This window comes from Sminthopsis crassicaudata, chromosome 2 (assembly GCF_048593235.1).
Source record: "Sminthopsis crassicaudata isolate SCR6 chromosome 2, ASM4859323v1, whole genome shotgun sequence".
NCBI lineage: Eukaryota > Metazoa > Chordata > Mammalia > Dasyuromorphia > Dasyuridae > Sminthopsis > Sminthopsis crassicaudata.
In genome coordinates, this window is record NC_133618.1 from 432,244,500 (window position 1) to 432,268,575 (window position 24,076).

Consider the following 24,076-nt stretch of genomic DNA (forward strand, 5'->3'; position numbering starts at 1 on the left):
TGTGAGTTTATACATAATGAAATGAGCAGAATGAGGAGAACAATTTATATAATAACAACAGTATTATAAAAATGGGGCTCCCCCTTAAAGAAGATATTACCTTGACATCCATATTCCCTAGTTCCTTTCTCAATTTAGCATAGATTCTTTAGGAGCATTTTCTTTTCTTCAATATACTCTCCCAAGAAGGTCAAGTTTCAGAGTTGCTGAGACTTCATAAGATTCATTAGAAGACTCTAATAAAACCTCCAGATCCTGGACCTCTGATATATTGAATTTTGTACAAAGTTCATAATCAATCTTCAATATTCCTGCACCTAAGAGCTTAAGAAAATAAACACATAAAGATGCTTTCTTGGTCAAATATAGGCCTAATTGGAGAGAATAGGTCTTCAGCATAGCTTTACCTCTCTTCCCATCCAGGGATTTAGAGTATTTTGTGTTTCAGTTGACACCAACAAAAGAATGAAATTGGATTTTTAAGACATTGAGTTCTTCATCTGAAAATTGTCTGTTCATATCCTATGACCATTAATCAATTGGAGAATGGCTTGAATTCTTATAAATTTGAGTCAATTCTCTATATATTTTAGAAATGAGGCTTTGTCAGAACCTTTGAATATAAAACACTTTCCCAGTTTATTGCTTCCCTTCTAATCTTGTCTGCATTAGTTTTGTTTGTACAAAATGTTTTTAACTTAATATAATCAAAATTATAAATTTTGTGGTCAATAATGATCTCTAATTCTTCTTTATTCACAAATTCCTTTCTCATTCATAGATCTGAGAAGTGAGCTATCCTATGTTCTTCTAATTTGTTTATAATGCTTTATGTCTAAATCATGAACCCATTTCAACCTTATCTTAGTATACAGTGTTAGGTGTAGGTCAATGCCTAGTTTCTGCCATACTAGTTTCCAATATTCCCAGCAGGTTTTGTCAAATAGTGAATTATTCTCCCAAAAGCTGGGGTCTTTTGGTTTGTCAAACACTAGATTATTATAGTCACTGACTATTTTGTCCTAGGAGCCTAACTTATTCTTCTGATGGACTACTCTATTTCTTAGCCAGTACCAAATTGTTTTGATGATCATTGTTTTATAATATGCTTTTATCCATGCTTTTGGTCATGGTGCATTATCCTGGGGATAATTTTCTGTAATCTTGTTGCTAATATTTTATTTAAGATTTTTGCATCAATAATCAATAGGGAGATTGGTCTGTAAATTTCTGTCTCCATTTTTGTCTTACCTAGTTTAGGTATCAATACCATATCTATGTCATAAATGGAATTTGGTAGGAGTCTTTCATTTCTGATTTTTTCAAATAGTTTACATAGTATTGGAATTAATTGTTTTTTAAATGTTTGTTAGAATTTACATGTAAATCCTTCTGGTCCTGGGGATTTTTTCTTAGGGAGTTGATTAACAGCTTATTCTATTACTTTTTTCTAAAATGGAAGTATTTAAGTAATTTATTTCTTACTCCGTTAATCTGGAAAATCTATATTTTTGTAGATATTCCTCCATTTCACTTAGGTTATCAAATTTATTGGCATAAAGTTGGACAAAGTAACTCTTAATTATTCCTGTAATTTCCTCTTCATTGATGGAAAGTTCCCCCTTTTCCATTTTGAGACTAACAATTTGATTTTCCTCTTTCCTTTTTTCTAATCAAATTAACTAAACATTGATCAATTTTGTTGATATATCAGAGGTCCAGGATCTGGAGATTTTATTAGAGTCTTCTAATGAATCTTATGAATAATACTCTTAGTTTTATTTATTAATTCGATAGGTAATTTTTTGCTTTCAATTTTATTAATCTCTCCTTTTATATTTAGAATTTCAAATTTGGTATTTGATTTTTTTAAAAGTTTTTTTTCCTAGCTTTGTTAGTTGAAAGCCCAATTCTTTGATCTTCTCTTTCTCTAATTTATGCAAGTAAGCATCTAGAGATACACAATTTCTCTTTATTACCACTTTGACTGCATCCCACAAATTTTGGTATGTTGTCTCATTATTGTCATTCTCTTGGATGAAATTATTAATTGTGTCTATGATTTGCTGTTTCACTGCTTAGTTCTTTAGGGTGAAATTATTTAATTTATAATTACTTTTTTTTCCCTGGGTTTTTACTGAATGTAATTTTTAGTGCATCATGATCTAAATAAAAATGGAGTTACTATTTCTGCCTTTCTGCATCTGATTTTGAGGTCTTTCTGTCCTATTATATATTATATATTGAGGTCAATTTGTGTATAGGTTCCATGAAGTATAGAGAAGAAAGGGCACTCCTTTCTGTCTTCATCCAATTTTCTCCAAAGATCTATTATACCTAACTTTTCTAGTATTTTATTTACCTCTCTAACTTTTTTCTTATATATTGTGGGGTTTTATTTATCTAGTTCTGAGGGAGCAAGGTTGAGATCTCCCACTATTATACTTTTTCTGTCTATTTCTTCTTGCAGCACTCTTAACTTCTTTAGGAATTTCCATGCTATACCTTTTGGTGCATCTATGTTTATTATTGATATTGTTTCATTATCTATGGAACCCTTCCTTATATAGTATCCTTTCTTATTTCTTTTAATTAGATTAATTTTTGCTTTTGCTTGATCTGAGATCAGGATGGCTACCCCTTTTTTTTGTTTGTTTGCTTGTTTTTGTTTTTGTTTTAACTTAGCCTGAAGTATAATAGATTCAGTCTTTTACCTTTGCTCTGTATATATCACTCTGCTTTAAATGTGTTTCTTGTAAACAACATATATCAACATATTATAGAATGCTGGCTTTTAATCCAGACTGCTATCTGCTTCGGCTTTATGGGAGAGTTCACCCCATTCACATTTATGGTTAAAACTACTAATTCTGCATTTCCTGCTATCTTATTGACCCCAAATTATACTGTTCTCTTTCCTTTTCCCCTTTCCCTTCTCCCCAATATTTTACTAATGAGCACCACTTGCCTCAAGCAGCCCTCCTCCTTTAAAGTTCTTCTTGCTTTCTTTTATCTTTTCCCTACTATTTCTGTTTTCCCTTCAATTTAACACACCACTTCCCTTTTCCCACTTTTACTCTCACTTATCTATTCTGTAAGAAGTTTCTCTGTGTAACCAAATATGTCTATGATTGACACAATGTTGCCTCCCCTCTCTTCTTTCCCTCAAATATAATGTTTCCTTTGAATCTTTGTGAAATGTAATTTCACTGATTTTACCTCCACTTTTCCCTTTTTCCAGTACAATCTCTTTTCTACCTCTAATTTCTTTTTTTTTATGAGTAAAATCAAATTATACATGCATTCTCTATATACCCATAGCAGAAGTACAATTCTCAAGAGTTCTTTTCTTTTTTATGCTTCTCTTGAGTTCCATATTTAGAGGTCAAATTTTTTGTTTAGTTCTGGTTTTTTCATCAGAAATAAATGGAAGTCACCTGTTTCACTGAATGGCCAGCTTCTTCCCTAGAAGAAAATGCTCAGTTTAGTGGGGTAGTTTATTCTTGGCTGCATTCTAAGTGTCTTTGCCTTTTGGAATATCAGCTTCTAGGCCCTTTTTTTTTTTTCCTTTAAGGTGGACGCTGCTAGGTCTTGGGTAATCCTTATTTTGGCTCCTTGGTATCTGAATTGTCTTTTTCTGATTGCTTGTAATAATTTTTCCTTGGTCCAATTATTATGAAATTGAGCTATAATATTCCTTGGAGTTTTAATTTTGGGATATCTTTCAGGTGGTGTTTAGTTAATTCTTTCAATGGCTATTTTCCCTTATGATTCAATGACATTTGGGCAGTTCTATTTGATGATTTTCTGAAAAATGGTGTCTAGGTTCTTTTTTTCTTTTTATTAATTTTATAATTATAATTTTTGACAGTACATATGCATGAGTAATTTTGTTTTTTTACAATATTATCCCTTGTATTCATTTTTTCCAAATTTCTCCTCCTTCCCTCTCCAGGCAATCACATATATATTAAATGTGTTACAGTATAAGCTAGATACAATATATGTGTGAAAATCCATTCTTCTTGTTGCATGGTCAGAATTAGATTCTGAAGGTATAAGTAACCAGGTAGAAAGACACTAGTGCAAACACTTTACATTCAATTCCCAGTGTTCCTTCTCTGGGTGTAGCTATTTCTGTCCATCATTGATCAACTGGAAGTGAATTGGATCTTCTTTATATTGAAAATATCAACTTCAATCAGAATATATCTTCATACAGTATTGTTGTTGAAGTGTATAGTGATCTCCTGGTTCTGCTCATTTCACTCAGCATCAGTTCATGCAAGTCTCTCCAAACCTCACTATATTCATCCTGCTGGTCATTTCTTACAGAGCAATAATATTCCATAACTTTCATATACCATAATTTTACCCAACCATTCTCCAATTCATGGACATCCATTCATTTTCCAGCTTCTAGCCACTACAAAAAGAGCTACCACAACATTTGGGCACACACAGGTCCCATTCCCTTCTTTAGTATTTCTTTGGTATATAAGCCCAGTAATAGCACTGCTGGATTAAAGGATATGCACAGTTTGATAACTTTTGGGGCATGATTCCAAATTGCTCTCCAGAATGGCTGAATTCTTTCACAACTCCACCAACAATGCAGCAGTGTCCCAGTTTTCCCACATCCCCTCCAACATTCATCATTATTTGTTCCTGTCATCTTAGCCAATCTGACAGGAGTGTAGTAGTATCTCAGAGTTGTCTTAAGTTGCATTTCTCTGATCAGTAATGATTTGGAACATTCTTTCATATGAGTGGAAATAGTTTCAATTTCATCATCTGAAAATTGTTTGTTCATATCCTTTGACCATATATCAATTGGAGAATGGTTTGATTTCTTATAAATTAGAGTCAGTTCTCTATATATTTTGGAAATGAGGCCTTTATCAGAACCTTTAACTGTAAAATTATTTTCCCAATTTGTTACTTCCCTTCTAATTTTGTTTGCAATTAGTTTTGTTTGTACAAAAGTTTTTTAATTTGATGTAATCAAAATCCTCTATTTTGTGATCAATAATGATCTTTAGTTCTTCTTTGGTCATAAATTCCTGCCTCCTCCACAAGTCTGAAAGGTAAACTATCCTATGTTCCTCTAAAATATTTATGATCTCATTCTTTATGCCTAAATCATGGACTCATCTTGATCTTATCTTGGTATATGGTGTTAAGTGTGGGTCCATATCTAATTTCTGCCATACTAATTTCCAGTTTTCCCAACAGTTTTTTTCAAATAATGAATTCTTATCCCAAATGTTGGTATCTTTGGGCTTGTCAAACACTAGATTGCTATAGTTGTACCCTATTTTGTCCTGTGTACCTAATCTGTTCACTGATCGAATAGTCTATTTCTAAAGCAATACCAAATGGTTTTGGTCACTGCTACTTTATAATATAGTTTTAGATCAGGTATACCTAGGCCACCTTCATCTGACTTTTTTTTTCATTAATTCCCTTGAAATTCTCGACCTTTTATTCTTCCATATGAATTTTGTTGTTATTTTTTCTAGGTCATTAAAATAGTTTCTTGGCAGTCTGATTGGTATAGCACTAAATAAATAGATTAGTTTGGGGAGTACTGTCATCTTTATTATATTTTCTCGGCCTATCCAAAAGCACTGAATGTCTTTCCAATTATTTAAATCTGATTTTATTTTTGTGGCAAGTGTTTTATAATTTGCTCATATAATTCCTGGCTTTTCTTTGGTAGATGGATTCCCAAATATTTTATACTCTCGACAGTTGTTTGGAATGGAATTTCTCTTTTTATCTCTTGCTGTTGCATTTTGTTGGTGATGTATAAAAATGCTGAGAATTTATTTGGATTTATTTTGTATCCAGCAACTTTGATCAACTTTTGAATTATTTCTAATAACTTTTTATTCGAATCTCTGGGGTTTTCTAAGTATGCCATCATATCATCTGCAAAGAGTTACAGTTTGATTTTCTCATTATCTACTCTCATTACTTTAATCTCTTTCTCAACTCTTATTGCCGAGGTTAGCATTTCTAGTACTATATTGAATAGTAATGGTGATAGTGGGCAACCTTGTTTCACTCCTGATCTTACTGGGAAAGGTTCTAGTTTATCTCCATTACATATTATGCTTACTGACGATCGTAAATATATGCTCCTGATTATTCTAAGGAATAGTCCATTTATTCCTATACTCTCAAGTGTTTTTATTAGGAATGGATGTTGGATTTTATTAAATGCTTTTTCTGCATCTATTGAGATGATCATATGGTTTTTATAAATTGATTATTAATATAGCCAGTTATACTAATAGTTTTTCTAATATTAAATCAGCCCTCCATTCCTGGTATAAATCCTACTTGATCATAGTGTATTATCCTGGGCATGATTTTCTGAAGTCTTTTTGTTAATATCTTATTTAAGATTTTAGCATCAATATTCATTAAGGAAATTTGTCTATACTTTTCTTTCTCAGTTTTCAATCTACCTGGTTTAGGTATCAGTACCATGTCTGTGTCATAAAAAGAGTTTGGCAGGACTCCTTCATCCCCTATTTTTTCAAATAGTTTATATAACATTGGGGCTTCTTGTTCTTTAAATGTTTGGTAGAATTCACATGTAAATCCATCTGGTCCTCAGGATTTTTTCCTGGGGAGTTGATTAATAATAGCTTGTTCTATTTCTTTTTCTGAAATGGGAATATTTAAGCAATTTATCTCCTTCTCTATTAATCTAGGAAGCCTATATTTTTGGTGGTAGTCATCCATTTCACTTAAGTGATCAAATTTATTGACATAAAGTTGGGCAAAGTAACTCCTTTTTATTTCTCTAATTTCCTCTTCATTGGTGGAAAGATCCCCCTTTTCATTTGTAAGACTAATAATTTGATTTTCCTCTTTCCTTTTTCTGATCAGATTTACCAAAGGTTTATTATTTTATTGGCTTTTTCATAAAACCAACTCTTGGTTTTTATTTATTAATTCAATAGTTTTTTGTTGTTTTTTTTACTTCCAATATTATTGATTTTTCTTTTTAATTTTAGTATTTCAAGTTTAGTTTTTGTTTGGGGGGATTTTAATTTGGTATTTTTCTAGCTTTTTAAGTTGCAGGCCCAATTCATTAATCTTCTCTTTCTCTATTTTGTTCAAATAAGCCTCTAAAGATATAAAATTTCCCCTTATTACTGCTTTAGCCACATCCCACAAATTTTGGTATGATGTCCCATCGTTGTCATTATCTTAGGTGAAATTATTAATTGTTTCTATAATTTGCTGTTTCACCCAGTCATTCTTCACGATAGATTATTCAGTTTCCAATTACTTTTTGGTCTATTTACCCCTAACTTCTTATTGAATGGAGTTTTTATTGCATTGTGATCTGAGAAGAAGGCATTTACTATTTCTGCCTTTCTGCATTTAATTTTGAGATCTTTATGTCCCAATATATGATCGATTTTTGTATAGGTTCCATGAACTACTGAGAAAAAAGTATATTCCTTTCTATCACCATTCAGTCTTCTCCAAAGGTCTATCATACCTAGTTTTACTGATGTTCTATTTACCTCTTTAATTTCTTTCTTATCTGTTTTGTGGTTTGATTTGTCTAATTTTGAGTGTGCAAGGTTGAGATCTCCCACTATTATAGTTTTCAATATTATAGTATTATATTTTTAATATATTTTATTTCTTCTTGCAACTCTCTTAATTTCTCCTTTAGGAAGTTAGATGCTATACCATGTGGTGCATATATGTTTGGTGCATATATGTTTATATATCGCTTCACTGTCTATGATATCTTGTAGCAGGATATAGTTTCCTTCCATATCTCTTTTAATTAGATCAATTTCTGCTTTTTCTTGATCTGAGATAAGCATGGCTACCCCTGCTTTTTTGGCTTTACCTGAAGCATAATAGATTCTGCTCCAGCCTTTTATCTTTACTCTGTATGTTTTCTTTCTGCTTTAAGCATTTTTCCTGTAAACAACTTATTGAAGGTTTCTGACTTTTGATCCAGTCTGCTGTCCGCCTCCATTTAATGGGAGAGTTCATCCCATTTACATTTACAGTTCCATCATATTATCCCCTGATTATGCTTTTTCCCCCTTTTCTCCCCTTATCCCCTTTCCCAGTATTGAATTTATGGATCTCACTTGTGACGTGCAGCCCTCCCTTTTTAGGATCCTCCCCCCCTCCTTTTAAGTCCCTTCCCTTTTCTTGTATCCTTTCCTTATTCCTCTTTTCATTTTCCTTTTTCCTCTCCCCCCTTATAATGAGGTGAGAGAGAATTCCCTGAAAAACAAATATGTCAATTATTAACTCTTTGAGCCTACTCTGATGAGAGTAAGATTCACACAATGTTTCTCCCCCTCTCTAAATTCCCTCAGATGTGATAAAGTTTCTATGCCTCTTCCTGGGATGTAGTTTCCCTCTTTTTATCTCTCCTTTTCCTTTTTCTGATACTATCCCCTTCCCTTTACTACTTCCCTTCCTTTTTTATGTTATATCAGTAAAATCAAATTATCCATGTGGACTTTCTGCATATCCACAACAGAGATACAGTTCTCAATATTTCTTTGTACCTTTTTCTACTTCTCTTCAGTCTTGTGGATGTAGATCAAATTTTTTGTTGAAGCGTGTTTTTTTTTTCTTAGAAACAAATGGAATTCTTATGTTTCATTAAATGTCCATCTTCTTCCATGGAAGAAAATGCTAAACTTAGGTGTGTAGTTCATTCTTTGTTGCAATCCTAGTTCTTTTGCCTTTCAGAATATCAAGTTCCAGCCCCTTCGATCCTTTAATATGGAGGCAGCCAGATCTTGAGTGACCCTTATTGTGGCATCTTGATATTTGAATTGTTTTTTCCTAGCTGCTTGCAATATTTTTTCTTTAGTTTGATAGTTCTGCAGCTTAGCTACAATGTTCTGTGGAGTTCTTCTTTTAGGGTCTTTTTCAGAAGGTTTTCAATTAATTCTTTCAAAGTCTATTTTCCCTTCTGTTTCTATTATCTCTGCACAGTTCTCTTTGATAATTTCCTGTAAAATCGAATCTAGGCTCTTTTTTTTCATCATAATTTTCAGGAAGTCCAATGATCCTCAGATTTTCTCTCCTAGATCTATTTTCCAGGTCTCTAGTTTTTCCCAGTAAACATTTGACATTATTCTCCAGCTTTTCTTTTCTTTTTTTTTGTTTGTTTGATTGATTCTTGGTTTCTCAATGAATCATTCATTTCTACTTGTTCAGTCCTGATTTTTAATGAGTTATTTTCTTCATTCACATTTTTCAGTTCTCTTTGTATATGACCAATTGAGTTTTTAAATGAATTATTTTGTTCTGTTGAATTTTTTTCCATTTCACTAATTTTTTTAGTGAGTTATTTTCTTTTTCCAAATCACAAATCATACTTTCTTGGGGATTTTTTATTTTTTCCAATTCAGAAATCCTACTTTCCTGTGATTTTTTAACCTTTTCTAATTCACAAATTTTGTTTCCCTGCACCTCATGTGAATTCTTTATTTTTTCCAACTCAAATTTCAAGACATTGTTATTCTCTATCATAGCTTCTCTTTCCTTTCCCCATTTTTCTTCAAACTCTCTTAACTTTTTAATAGTCTCTTCTAGGAGAGAGTTATATGATGGGGGGCAGTTATCATCCCCCTTTAGGGTGTTATCTGGAGACTGTCTGCTGTTAGCCTCCTTAGAGTTGGATACCTGCTCTTTCTCTGAATAGAAGGTGTCAATCATATTCTTCAGCTTCTTACTCATTGTTAAAACTCTGTGGGGGTCTGCCATTGGGTAGGAAATTTCCAGCTTCCACCCAGACCGGGAATAGGATGCAGCAATCCTGTGACTGGACTAAGAGAGAGCTCTGGGAGAGAGTTCCCTTTCCCCCTCCCCAGAAATGACTTAGAGGTGGTTAGCACGGCTGCATTGTGAGGAGTGCCCATTGAAGGACCCCACCCTGTGTGGCCTAGCAACTTCCCTGAGGCTAGGGGCTGAACAGTAAAACCATCACAAACCCCAGCCAAAGCCTCCCGTGGGGGCGTGGATATTAGCAGCTGATGTGGAAAGCCCCTGTGCTCAAACTGGAAGTGTCTGCCTGGAAAGCACAGTCCCTGCTGTGGAGGTTCTGCTGCTATGGGAGTTCTGCTACTGCTGGATTTTCACTAATATGAGAATTCCACTGCCTCAGGCTGAGCCCCGCACTATGTGGATTAGAGGCTGCCCTCGACTGTTTCCCCAGCTGTTCAGGTTATTAACTGCCCCAAGGAAAAGCCCTGGACAGCAAAAGGCGGCTGCACAGCCGTGCTGAGATTGGTGTTGGGTCACTTCCAGATTGGGGTGGTTCTAGGATCTGGCTTTATATTTTAAAGTGGCTTGATTCTCTTCTGATCTGCAGTTTTATAAGCAGAGTAGAGCTATCAGCCTATGCCAGATTCCTCTATGTCAGTGGTTCTCTGATCCCAGAGTTCTCCCCAGCCCATTTGGCACAGTGTGCTAGCACCTAGTCCAACCCTGTCTGTGTTGGTCTTTTTTTTTTTTTTCCTCCCCTTGGAACTGACCTTTTCTGTTGAAATTCCATATTCTCTTTGGCTGGTAAATTGTGCTTCTAATCCTTGTGCTTTTTATCAGTCCAGTAATATTTCTTGAGGCTGATTTAACTAGTTGGTATTGAGGGAAGAAGGGAGCTTAGAAATTGGCATGTATCTTCTCTGCCATCTTGGCTCTCCCCCTAGGTTCTTTTTTTTCATCATTATTTTCAGGAATTCCAATAATCATTAGATTGTATCTTCTAGCTCTATTTTCCAGGTCAGTTATTTTTCCAAGAAGGTATTTTACATTTTCCCCCTATTTTTTCATGTTTTTGGTTTTGCTTGACTGATTCTTGATGTCTCATTGAGACATTCATGTCTATTTTTTCAGTTTTGACTTTTAGCAAATTATTTTCTTCATCATTTACTTTTTTTAACTTCTTTTTGTAATTGTCCCATTGAATTTTTATTTTTTATTTTTTATACATTCTTTTTTTAAAATTTTTTATTATTTTTTATAATTATAACATTTTCTTTGACAGTACATATGCATAGGTATTTTTTTACAACATTATCTGCTGTACTCCCTTCTGTTCCAAATTTTTCCCCTCCTTCCCTCCACCCCTTCCCCTAGATGGCAGGCATTCCCTTACATATTAAATATCTTATAGTATATCCTAGGTACAATATATATGTGCAGAACCAAATTTTGTTGTTGTTGTTGCAAAGGAAGAATTGTATTTGGAAGCTAAAAATAATCTGGGAAAAGAAACAAAAACAAACAAAAAAAAAACTATGCTCACAGTTTACACTCATTTCCCAGTGTTCCTTTTCTGGATGTAGCTGATTCTGTCCATCATTGATCAATTGGAATTGGATTAGCTCTTCTCTATGTTGGAGATATTCACTTCCATCAGAATACATCCTCATACAGTATCTTTGTTGAAGTGTATAATGATCTTCTGGTTCTGCTCGTTTCACTCAGCATCAGTTGATGTAAGTCTCTCCAAGCCTCTCTGTATTCCTCCTGTTGGTCATTTCTTATAGAACAATAATATTCCTTCATATACCATAATTTACCCAACCATTCTCCAATTGATGGACATCCATTCATTTTCCAGCTTCTAGCCACTATGAAAAGGGCTGCCATAAACATTTTGGCACATACAGGTCCCTTTCCCTTCTTTAGTATTTCCTTGGGATATAAGCCCAGGAGTAGCACTGCTGGGTCAAAGAGTATGCACATTTTAATAACTTTTTGGGCATAATTCCAGATTGCTCTCCAGAATGGTTGGATTCTTTCACAACTCCACCAACAATGCATCAGTGTCCCAGTTTTCCCATAGCCCCTCCAACATTCATCGTTATTTGTTCCTGTCATCTTAGCCAATCTGACAGGTGTGTAATGATATATCAGAGTTGTCTTAATTTGCATTTCTCTGATCAGTAATGATTTGGAACACTCTTTCATATGAGTGGAAATAGTTTCAATTTCATCATCTGAAAATTGTCTGTTCATATCCTTTGACCATTTTTCAATTGGAGAATGGCTTCATTTCTTATAAATTAAAGTCAATTATCTGTATATTTTGGCCCATTGAATTTTTAAATGAGTTGTTTCATTCTATGGATTTTTTTTCCCATTTCACAAATTCTGTTTTTAAGGAGCTATTTTCCTTTTCCATATCACAAATTCTCTTTTTCAGGGAGTTTTCTTTTTTCCATTTTGTCAACTCTATTTTTAAGGAACTATATGCTTCCATTTCACTGTCTATTTTCTAATGAATTTTCTTCAGATAATTTCTGTGCTTTGTTTATCAATTCCTCTTGTAAAGTTTTCATTTTTTTCTCCATTTTTCTTACAGCTCTCTTTTAAGACCTTTTTATAATTTCTTTTAGGAGAGCCTTGTGTCCCTTTGGGACTTTATCTGGAGATAATCTGCTTTTAGTTCCTTCAGGGTTTGAAATCTGTTCTTCCCTTTCACCATTAAAAACTATCTATGATCAGACGTCTCTTTGCATTTTTACTCATTTAAAACATTGCTTTTAGGACAAGGGAGATTGTCCAAACTTCCTTAATAAGTGGCAGTGGCTTCACTGAATAGGTGCTGACTCACTTCCAGTGCTGGGTGGGCATGGCTAGTCCCATGAAATTCTGGAATTTTGGTGTTCACTATGTAACTTTTGTGTTTTTGTTGAATGTTTTATACTTTCTCTGATGATCTACTGGCTTGCAACCAGGTCAAAGTAGCTAATATTACTGTAGAGACTTCCCTGTAGGTTCTCTCGCCCAGGATTCCCCTGCAGCCCACAGCCTACACTGGCATCTGTGCTTAGCCTGCTTGCCCTTGGCCCACCTCCCTTCATGCTCAATTGAACCAGACATTTTCTGGCGAGCTTCAGAATTGTCTTCTGGTGATATTTGTTACACTCCCAATATTCATGGATTCTGCCCGTCCAGAACTAATTTAGAGGCTGGATTTTGTAATTAATATGAGGGTTGTAGGGTGAGGTTAGAAAGAAATGTGTATCCTCTCTGCCTCCTCCTTATAATTATTTAAAAAATATTTTATTCAAAGAAGTGGTCCATAGAATTCACCAGATTGCCAAAAGAATACATGACATAGATGCATATACACATACAAATTAACAACTACTGCTTAATACGTTCTTGCATGGCAATATTGAGATGCTAGAAATAGGAGTTTATATGATGCCTTGGGTTTTACAAATAGCTTTCCTCACAATAGTTCTGTGAAGTAGGTAATATATTATCCACATTTTGAGATGAAGAAACTAAGAAACCAGGGCACAGCCAATTTGACTGATTTGCTTCTTGACATAAAATTTACATTCAGATTTGGAATTAAAGCTCCGACCTCTTAGATTCTAAGTGCTGTGCTTCTTCTACAATATCAAAATCATCCATTAGACACAATGGAAATGCTTATTTTAATTCTTAAGTTCAAAATAAAATATACAAACATATAATTTTTAAAAAGATTTATCCACAGTAAAACTCTTTTCTTCCCATATCCTCCATGGTTTCCAAGTATCCTCAGACTTTTACTGTCGAGTCTAACCAACCCTTACATTCTAGATACTGCATAAAGCTTTGCATTATTTTAGCCTTCCTAACCTCTCCTTTCCTTGAATCTCTATAACAATCTGCATGGCACAATTTAGGAATTAGTCCCTTCCATTAATCTGCTGTGTGAGTTTGGACAATTAATTTAACTCCTCTGAAGTCCAGCCTCCTCATCTTCAAAATGGGAAGAATAATACTAAATGTTAGTTATCTAATAAAGATGTTATGAAATTCAAGTGAGATAATGAGTACAAAGCAGTCTGAAACCTCAAGAAAATATATGAATATGAGCTTATTAAGTAACTCATTCAAGAAATCTGTGTCTATTCAATACTAGGCACTGTTCTCATATTTACATATGTAAATATGTAGTATATTTACATACTACTTCATCTTCAATATTGTTGCACACAGTGATCTTAATTTAATGACAGATCTGACCATTTTACTCCTCTATGCAATGAAATAGATTTGCTCTTATTCTAGAATCACATGTATATATTTTTTTTTGTTTTTTAAAATTATTCAGTCTTATTCTAATTTTTCCAGACTCGTTATCCTTTACTATCCTTCCAATATTTTGCAATCCAATGAAACTTCTCTTTTTCCTCAAAAACAACATTTCAATTTCAATTTCACCGCCTCTGCATTAATTGTTATCCATGTATGGAACATAATCCCTCCTCACCTTGTGCAAAGAATTCCCAACTTCCTTCAAAAATCAACTAAATAGTCATATGAAAAAATGCTCTAAATCACTGTTGATTAGAGAGATGCAAATTAAATCTTGGATTATGATCTTCTTCCTATCTGATTGGCTAAAAAATAGAAAAGGAAAACAGCAAATGCTGGAGGAGAATGAAAATATTGAGACACTAATTCACTGTTAATGGAACTATGAATTGATTTAATTGTTTTGGAGAGCAATCTTACAAAAGAAGAGTTACAAATCTATGTATACTCTTTAATATAATAATAAAACTATTAGGTCTATTTCCCAAAGTGATTAGGGGAAAATTAAAAGAATTTATGTGTTCAAAATAGTTACAGCAGTTCTTTTTTGGTGGCAAAGAACTAAAAATTGAGGAGATGATTTGTCAATTGAGAAATGACTAAACAAATTGTGGTATATGATTGTGATGAGTGATGTAAGAAATGATGAGCTTGTTGATTTTAGAAAACACTGAAAGACTTGCATGAAATAATGAAGAGTGAAATGAGCAGAACCAAGAGAACATTATACACAGTAATACCAACATTGTTCTGAGAATAACTTTCAATGACTAACCCATTTTAAGTATTACAAATACTCAGATTAACTACAAAGAACTTATCATGGAAGATTCTATTCACCACCAGTGAAAGAACAGATAATTAGAACATACACACACCCAGATTTATGTCTAATACATTCTTTAGAATGGAGTGGGGAGAGATAGAGAAAAACAAATAAATGATGCACAGCAAAAAAGCAAAAGAAAAGTAAGGAAAACACAGAAAAACATGAAAATGTTGTGTAGCATTTATTACATAATTGTAATTGAATTCTCTTTTTTACCTTGTGCTGTTTATGTGGAAATGTTCTGTTTTGTCTCTTTGTTTCTAAGTTTAAAATAACATTTTTTAAAAGACTCAGTTAAAGCCTTTTCTAACTCACCTATCCCTATTCCCAACTGTTCTCCTTTTTGAATTATTATATAACTATTTTGCATTCATTTCTTTACACTGATTCTATAATTGTAGAAAAATATGTCCTTGATATCTCCTTTATTGAAATCTAAGCTACATGTTAATGGAGATTGCTTGATTTTTTTTTTTTTTGTATTTGAATCCCTGGTTCTCCACTTTTTACCTGGCATATAGTGGATGCTTAATGAATTATTGGTTAATTGACTGATAGAAATCATATACTAATTGATCTCTTTTAAAAAAAGATTAAAAGGCATGCTGTTTTCTAGGAGCCTGAAGACTTGGCATTCTGACTCCAAGTCAGTAGAATCTTGGGCTAATTATTCCACCACTGACAACTGTGACATGTCTTCTCATCTGCTAAATGTATACATGTCTAGACTATTTTATCTGCTGATGTGAAAATTAAGAGATAATATATGTGAAAGCTCTTTGAGGACTATAAATTATGTATAAATGACACCAATATAACAAATGGTTACTCTAATAGAATACAGTTTCTATCCTCAAGGGATTTACAATCAAGTGTATCACTTTTCATGTAATGGAAATGTAATAAATGATTGTTTAAATTATTAAAACAAAACACAATGATAAACAGTTCGAATGACCAAATAAGCAGAAAAAAATGTAAATTAAGGCAACATTAAAAGGACATCTACATTGAATTGTCACAAAATATTTCTAAGGTCCCTTCCAATTCTGTTATTTGGTATTCTAGACAGTCATGTAGCACAATGGATTAAATTCAAAACATGGAAGAAAGACTAGTTCAAATCCTTATTCAGAAACTTAGTTATTATGTGATTCTGAGCAAGTCATTTAACCTTTCCAGGTAATGTAACTTCTGTCAGTCTAACTTCTGAGTTTTGTGTCAAGCTCAGGCCCTTCTAGAGCTGTAGAAGCTATTAAATTGGTATCATTATGATGATGTCATCATTCCACTCATTGACTAAGAATGCCTAATGGGAAACTCAACACTATACAAAACAGCTATTTTTCACGGTAGGACATCTGCTGTTTTAAAATCTGTCTCAAAGAAATTCTTACTAGTTGATGCAAATTGAGGCAAAATAAATTTAGTTGTGTTTCTCCTTACAATTTCCTTTATCCTATAGTATTTCTTGAATCGACTTATGTGTGACATAGTTTCTAGTCTCTTCCACATCCTAATTCTAATTTTCCCTGGATACATCAAGTTATCAATGTCTTTCCTAAAATATCCAAAATTGCACATGATAGAATCTGATTAGGGAAGAGGGTAATAGATTATTCCTTCCTTTGGATGGTCTGTAAGGATCTTCCAATCTATAAATCCAATGATTAAGTAATAAATCCCTTGCTCATTTCCTCATCAGGTTGTTTGAGATATCTCTGAGTCTTATCAACAAGAAGACAATAAATCAAAGAAATAAACAAATTGATCCTCAAATATTTGCCAAGTTATTTTTATTGAAGGTATTAGTGAGGGAAAATTATAGTCACTGAATGACTTGGAAGTCTAGCATTTTCCTTCATGTTTGTAGCCAAGCTGTCCATTCTTTTCCCTAGAAGAAATAGATAATATTTCTTAGAGACAAGGTCTATCTCCACCAAATGTTAGTGGAGCTTTCACAGAGTACCTTTGAATATCAAAACACTGATTCTGTCACTTTTTAGCCATATGTCATAAAGTCACTCCTTTCTATTTGAACCATAGTTTCCTCATCTATAAAATGGGGATAGAATTTTCCATACTTCCTACTGCATGAGATAATAGTAGAGAAAAATTTTGGATGATACAAAGCACTAGAAAAATTAGAATTTTTATTGTGATGCCTCCAACCTACATTTTCACACAATCTGTCTTCTCTAAAAATCTGCAAGGAAGAGGTGAATAAAAACTATGACAAAGCTATGAAAAACCCTGTGTGACTCAGGTTAGAGATGTCAATGGGAAGCAAGAACCTTTTGTTATGAGTGTGTGGTGCTCTACATTGGAATGGAATCTTTAGTAACCAGAAGTATTTGAGTAGAGATTGACCAGTTATTAAAATGTGACAGACATTCCCCAAACTATAAATGGTCAAAGGATATGAACAGACAATTTTTAGATGAAGAAATTAAGGCCATTTCTAATCATATGAAAAAATGTTCTAAATCATTATTGATTAGAGAAATGCAAATTAAAACAATTCTGAGGTTCCACTTCATACCTCTCATACTGGCTAGAATGACAGAAAAAAATGACATAAATGTTGAAGAGGAAAACTGGGACACTAATGCATTGTTGGCAGAATTGTGAAATGATCTAAATATTCTGGAAAGCATTTTGGAATTATGCCCAAAAGGCTATAAAACTGTGTATATTCTTTGGTTTAGCAGTCTCCTGGGGTCTATATCCCAAAGATATCATAAAACAGGGAAAAGAACAAACATATACAAAAATGTTTGTAGCAGCTCATTTTGTAGGAAATTGAATGGATCCTCATCAGTTGGGGAATGGCTGAATAACTTATGTTTATGCCTGTAATGGAATATTATTCTTCTATTAGAAATGAGGAGCATGTTACTTTCCAAAAAGCCTGAAAAGACTTATATGAATTGATACTGAGTGATTTGAGCAGAACTAAGAGAACATTTTATGCAATAGCAACAAGATTGTGTGATAATCAACTGTGATGGCTCTTTTCAACAATGAAATCATTTGAGGCAATTCCAATAGATTAGGGATGGAAAATGCCATCCACATCCAAAGAGAACTATGAAGACTAAATATAGATTGAACCATTGTATTTTCACAATTTTTTGTCTATTTGCTTTTTCCCCTTTTGATCTTATTTTTCTTGCACAACATGATAAATATGGAAATATGTCTAAAAGAATTGCACATGTTTAACCCACATCAGTTTGCTTTCTGTCTTCAGTGGGGAGGAGATAAAAGAACAAGGAAGAAAAATTTAGAATGCAAAGTCTTACAAAAATGAATGTTGAAAACTATTTTTACATGTATTTGGAAAAATAAAACACTATTGAAAATTTTAAAAAGTGTGACAGAGAGATATTTTTGAATAACAAACAAGTTTATGGAGTTTAAAACAAAGATATTTCCCTTACCATTCTCTCCCCCTCTTCCCCTCTGTTTTCTAACCCATGCAATCCAAAACTTGGACATCCTTATACTCACACAGCTATCTTGCAGAATTCACAAAGGTTCTTGTATGTCTGGCCGTCTGTGCCACACACTGGTTTTTTAACATTGGGACATAGAGTCTTTTCCCCTGAGGATGGTACATTGAATTTTTTGCACTTGGCCTGCAATAATAGTATAATATTTTCAGTTCTGTCCCTAAGAAGATTCTAGGATTTAAATAGAGAAAAGTTAGGAATAATTTTATCTTCAACTATTCCATTTACATTTGGGAAAACAGATATTAATAGAGAAATTGCCCATATACACAGAAGTAGTTATCACAATCAGGTTTTGAAACCAGGTATCTGATTAAAAACCCAAGGTCCTTTCTACTGCGCGATTTCTGGCTCCCCACAGCAGGTGACAATGGATGGAGACTTGGTTTCCTCTCTGCTTACTTAACACCAGAAGTCCTTTTACCTTTACACCATCACAAGGTGTACAATTCATTATTTAAACTCAATAAATGTGTAATGTAATTATTTACAAGTAGCATTTAGGTAGTGTTTGTAGGTATCAGACTTCACTGGGACAGTTTCATAGAATCATAAACTCAGAGCTGGAAGAAATTATGTAAGTCATCTAGTCTAACCAATACTGAGTAGGAATCCCCACAGTTATAACTCTGATAAGTACTCTTAGCTTCTGACATTCAAGGAAAGAGAACTCTTTATTCTCTGAGGCAGCCCATCCTAATTTTAGAAAATTCTCATTGTTAAAAATCTGCCTCTCTGAAACCTTTCTTCTTTTCTCCTCTTTCACTATTACTTTTACATTTAGCTCTGCCATTTGGGATCAAACAGAAAAAGGCCAATTCCTTTTTTTTTTTTTTTTTTTTTTTTTAATGAAAGTCCTAAAGATAAAGAACACATTTAGGCCCTTCCTATATTTCCCCTAAATCTTCAATTCTTTTCCTTCTCCTCTTACTCCTTCCCCTCCTTTTGCTCCTCTTCCTCCTCTTCCTCCTTTTGTTTCTCCTCCTCCTCCTCCTCCTCTTCCTCCTCCTCCTCTTTCTTTTCTTCCTCCTCTTCCTCCTCCAGTCCAAGTGAAAATTCACAGTCCAAGTGAAAGAGTGAGAGTTAGAAAAGAAAAAGAGAGTCAGGAAGGTTATAAGAAAATGAATGAGTTATGCTGTGTGTACAACTGAGTGTATAAGACTGAGGAAAAGGGACATTTGAAATAGCTGTTGTATTCCTGACAAAGCAAAGACTTCTCAACATGAATGTGGGGTGGGTCTTTTCACAAAACAAAACAAAACAAAACCTTTTGTATTTAAGAGTAATAGATAAAAGGGGGAAACACTACAATTCAGTCCTTAGAAAATTAGATAGGACTGGGTAGTGTGGTATTTGGACTTGGTTACCAACTTCTTATATGTCAAGGAAGGACTATCAATGGGAATGGGAGTTAGAGTCAGACCTTAGAGGGAAGGATTAGGTCCTCTAGGTGGGCACTACGTGGGGGCAAAGTTAAGTTTATCTAATATTTTCTCTCAAAATGAGGTGAAACAATTTTATTTAAAATTTAAGATTTTTTTCCATAAAGCTACATTTTAAAGATTAAATGCTATCCATACCCAGAGAAAGAAAGGATAAAAATCTGATGGCAAATTGATGCATATTTTCACTTTATTTTATTCAAAATATGACTAATAGTGAAAAAGAAAATTTAGAAGCCAAATTTAAAAAATGAATGTTAACAATTGTTTTTATATGTAATTGGGGAAAATATTATATATAGTTTTAAAAACTAAATTATACAGTGTAAGATTTAAGTAAAATCCCATAGAAGAACAATTTCCAGAAAAAGAGACATAGAGTCTGTGGGGCAAAAGCAAGACCTTTTTCTTTATTTATATGTTTACAATAGCATTGAAAGAGTTAGCTTATGAAAAAGCAGAATAAAATCTTACAAAATAGACAATCAAAAAAACTAAAACATACTTTTAATATCTGAACTATGTGAACTGTCACATATTAGTTTTGAAAGATACCTTAGGTTATTGAATTTTGAAGCTAGGAGGGACTTAGAAACTAAATCACAGAGTATTCAAGTTGAGAGAGAACTTAAATCCTAAAAAAATATAGAATTGTATTGCTGAAAGCGACCTTAGCCTATAAAACAGAATAGTCCAATCAGCATTTTCTTTTCCCAATGTAAGTGGATGAAATGTCACCTTTTCTAGTAACTTCCCTGGTATTCTTCACTCAGATGGAACCTTTCTCTCACAAAATATTGTTTTTCTAGATTCAGTTCCATATTCTCCCTTATTGGTAAGTCTGTCCCTCTCTTGTTCTCCTATAAGACTGTGATTTCCATAGGATAGAGACCTGATTTAATGCTTCTTTGTATTACCTCTGGCATCAAAGAGTTAATGAACATTTGCATTAACTTGGGCCAAGTGAATGACAAACCACTTGCAGAGCCAGTGGATGATTGGTCATTTATCTTCTGCTTTGAGCAGAATGGAGCATCTAATAGAGAGAGTAGCACGTACCTGATAGCCGCTTTGACTTACAGCATCTGAAATTAAGGAGATGTCAAATATGCATAAGATGTTCACTATAGTTTGGAAGAATCACAAAATGTTGGAACAAGGTGAAATGACATAAAATCCAGAATATCTCAGACAGAAGTGTTTTTGTAGACCAGGATTGAAGAACATTCAACCTGCAAGCTATATAAGCATAGTGAAATCATTTGGTTTTGTCCTGCCAAGGCAACTGCAAGTGATGATGAGTTAAATGCTAAGTACAGTTACTTCTCACTATTTGAGGTTTTAAATTGATAATTTTGTTTGGTCTATGAATGATGTTATAAATATCTGCGTGGCTCTTGTTAAAAAAAAAAAAAAAAAAAGAAGTTCCCCAACCCTGCTTTAGAGCAATCCAATCTACTCATTTTAAAGACAAAGTAAAATCCAGAGAATATAGACTTGAACTTCATCCAATTCACTTGGATAGTTATGAATAGATCACTAGAACTACAAGTAAGTTCAGTGGATTCAGTCATGCAGACTCTTCATGATCCTATTTAAAGTTTTCTTGGCAAAGATACTGGAGTGATTTGCCATTTCCTTCTTAAGCTCATTTTACATATAAGGGAAATGATGCAAACAAAGTGAAGTGACCTGCTCAGGTTCACACAGAACAAGTTTCTGAGAGCAGATTAGCATTTAGGAAGAGGAGTCTCCTTGACTGTAGGCCCAGCACTCTATCCATTATGCCAACTAATTAGTCAAGAAGAAAATAAACTCTTAGATCAATGAGGACAAAATTAGCCATGGTATAAAGAATAATTTTTAAAATATGGGTTTATGGAAATTATTACAGTAACTGACTCTTGGAAGAGTTAGTAAAATTGATAAATAAGGTCACTGTGAATGATTCTCAATAAGTCATTTATACATCACCATAAAGTGCCATATATCTTTAATATTGTTTTAGTAAGTAATAGTATTTTTTTCCTTAATCCATAGATAAAGAAAACTGACGTCCTGTGGAGAAGTTTCTAATACAAAGTCACACAATGAGTTTATGCCAGAACAAGACTGGAATAGACCTAAACTAAATGGAGTCCAATGCTCTAATTTTACAAATGAAGAAACTGGGACTAGAGGAAGCCAAGAGATTTATACAAAGTCACAGTTAGAGTAAATAGCCAAGGTGGACTTTAAACCCAGATTCTCTCACTCAAAAATACAGTGTTTTTCCTTCATACCATGCTCCCCTCTGTCTCTTTGGACATCTAATGTCATATTCTCCCCATTACACAGTGCCTTCAATAGTACTGGTTTTTTTGTTTTGTTTTATTTTTAATATTCTTCCAAATATAGGAAGCCTCTTATAGGGAGGGTTTTTTTTTTCCTGAGGCAATTGGGATTAAGGGACTTGCCCAAGGTCACACAACTAGGAAGTGTTTTGTCTGAAATCAGATTTGAATTCAGGTCCTCCTAACTTCAGGGCTGGTGCTCTATCCACTGTGCCACCTAGCTGCCCCTAGGAAGGGTTTTCATATGAAAATGTGTACCTGTCTTCATTTATCTAATGCAGTTAATTGGTAATGTTAGATAACTGTTGGTCATAAGATTATAAGAGCAAAAAATCTATACATATTCTTGGAGTATGGTCTCACAGAGCACTAGAATCACAAGCTTGGTCTGATGTATAGAGCTCCTCATATTACAGAGCTAAAAGGACCCTCAGATAGTGTCTAATATATCTCTTTACCAAAGCATGATTTTTATCCCTGATCATCACTCATGCCAGTTTGGAAATCTCCTTATATGATGATAAGAATCTTAGGACAAATAGTTTTTTTGTTTTTTGTTTTTTTCCCAAAAGAAAGCTTATTTTCTGTAGCACTGTTTAAAGTCCTGCTATAGATAGTTGATAGACTCACTGGGATGGCTAGATGGCACTATGTATAAAGCACTGGGCCTAGAGTCAGGAAAACCTGAGTTCAAATTTGTGCTCACATAATTATTACCTGTGTGACTCTGGGCAAGACACTTAATCCTGTTTGTCTCAGTTTCCTCATCTGTAAAAATGACCTGGAAAATGAAATGGCAAACCACTCTAGTATCTTTGCCAAGAAAACCCGGAATGGGATCATGAAGAGTGTATGAAGACTATAAAGAGAACAACAATAACTTTCTGACTACAGGCCCACCTTTTGTCTACTTTACCACTTAGTCCTTATCTGATCCATGATTCCTCAATCCATGTGGTCCTCAATCTCAGTGTTGGTAGACTTAAGAAAGAAAAAAATCTTACACTTACCCACAATTAAGATGCAGGTCAAGCAGAGGAGAATCATTGAGCTACGTAAAGAAGTCATGGCAGTGTGGGGTGATTGGTCCGTTGAAAAATTCAGTGGTTGAGTGTCTGAGGGAGGCCCCCAAGTGGTATTTATAAGGGGATCCACGGACACACAGCTAAGTGCTCATACACAGGGCAGGCAGCCAGATCCTCCACCCTAGTGATGAAATCTGCTTTTGCAGTCCTCACAGAGAGAGGCACCAGGAACTAAGAGATGCTTGCGCAGGGATGTTCTTTGTACACAGGTACATTCATCACACTGATACCTCCACTCAAATACATCTCCAAACAGCAGTTTCCATATCACACACCCTGACCTAAGTATCTAACCGTGCTTAATGAAGGGCACACCCAATCCATTTCCCTGAACTGCTTACTTTTAGAGAAGTTGATACAGGGAATTCTGGAAACTCTTATTATGGGATCATCAGCTCTGTCTTTAGCCACAATCATATAACAATAAGGATTTTCAAGTTTCCTTGTCCTCTTGAGACAAATGATCTGTCCTTGTCCTCTAACTTTTAATTTCTTTTTATCCCCCTTTAGAATGTATACCTCCTTCCTCATCGTTAGATCTCTCAACCTTTACCCCTAGTCTTACTGCATCTGGTTAGGTGGCACAGTGAATATAAGAGAACTCAGTCTAGAGTCAAGGAGACCTGAACTCAAATCTGATTTCAGATACTTACTACATGTCTGGACTTGGGATATTTACTCTGTTTGCCTCAGTTGCTGCAACTGTAAAATTGGATTGAATAACATATACATCTCAGAATTGTGAGGATCAAAT

The 24,076-nt window shown here is 34.0% G+C and overlaps 1 protein-coding gene across 2 annotated transcripts; it reads right to left on the reverse strand.

Moving 5' to 3' along the window:
- Positions 1–16,726: 16,726 nt before the first annotated feature.
- LOC141553576 (serine protease inhibitor Kazal-type 12-like) lies at positions 16,727–23,426 on the reverse strand. Of its 2 annotated transcripts, none has more exons than XM_074285158.1 (4): positions 23,248–23,426; positions 20,964–20,989; positions 18,461–18,633; positions 16,727–16,841 (listed from the first exon to the last, which is right to left on the reverse strand). In XM_074285158.1, the coding sequence occupies exons 1-4, from the start codon at positions 23,303–23,305 to the stop codon at positions 16,796–16,798; spliced, it is 303 nt and encodes a 100-aa protein (XP_074141259.1). In that variant the 5' UTR covers positions 23,306–23,426; the 3' UTR covers positions 16,727–16,795. The 2 variants fall into 2 exon arrangements, with proteins under 2 accessions (XP_074141259.1, XP_074141260.1); XM_074285159.1 differs by having other exon boundaries at positions 18,461–18,588; positions 23,248–23,416.
- Between the last annotated feature and the right edge of the window lie 650 nt (positions 23,427–24,076).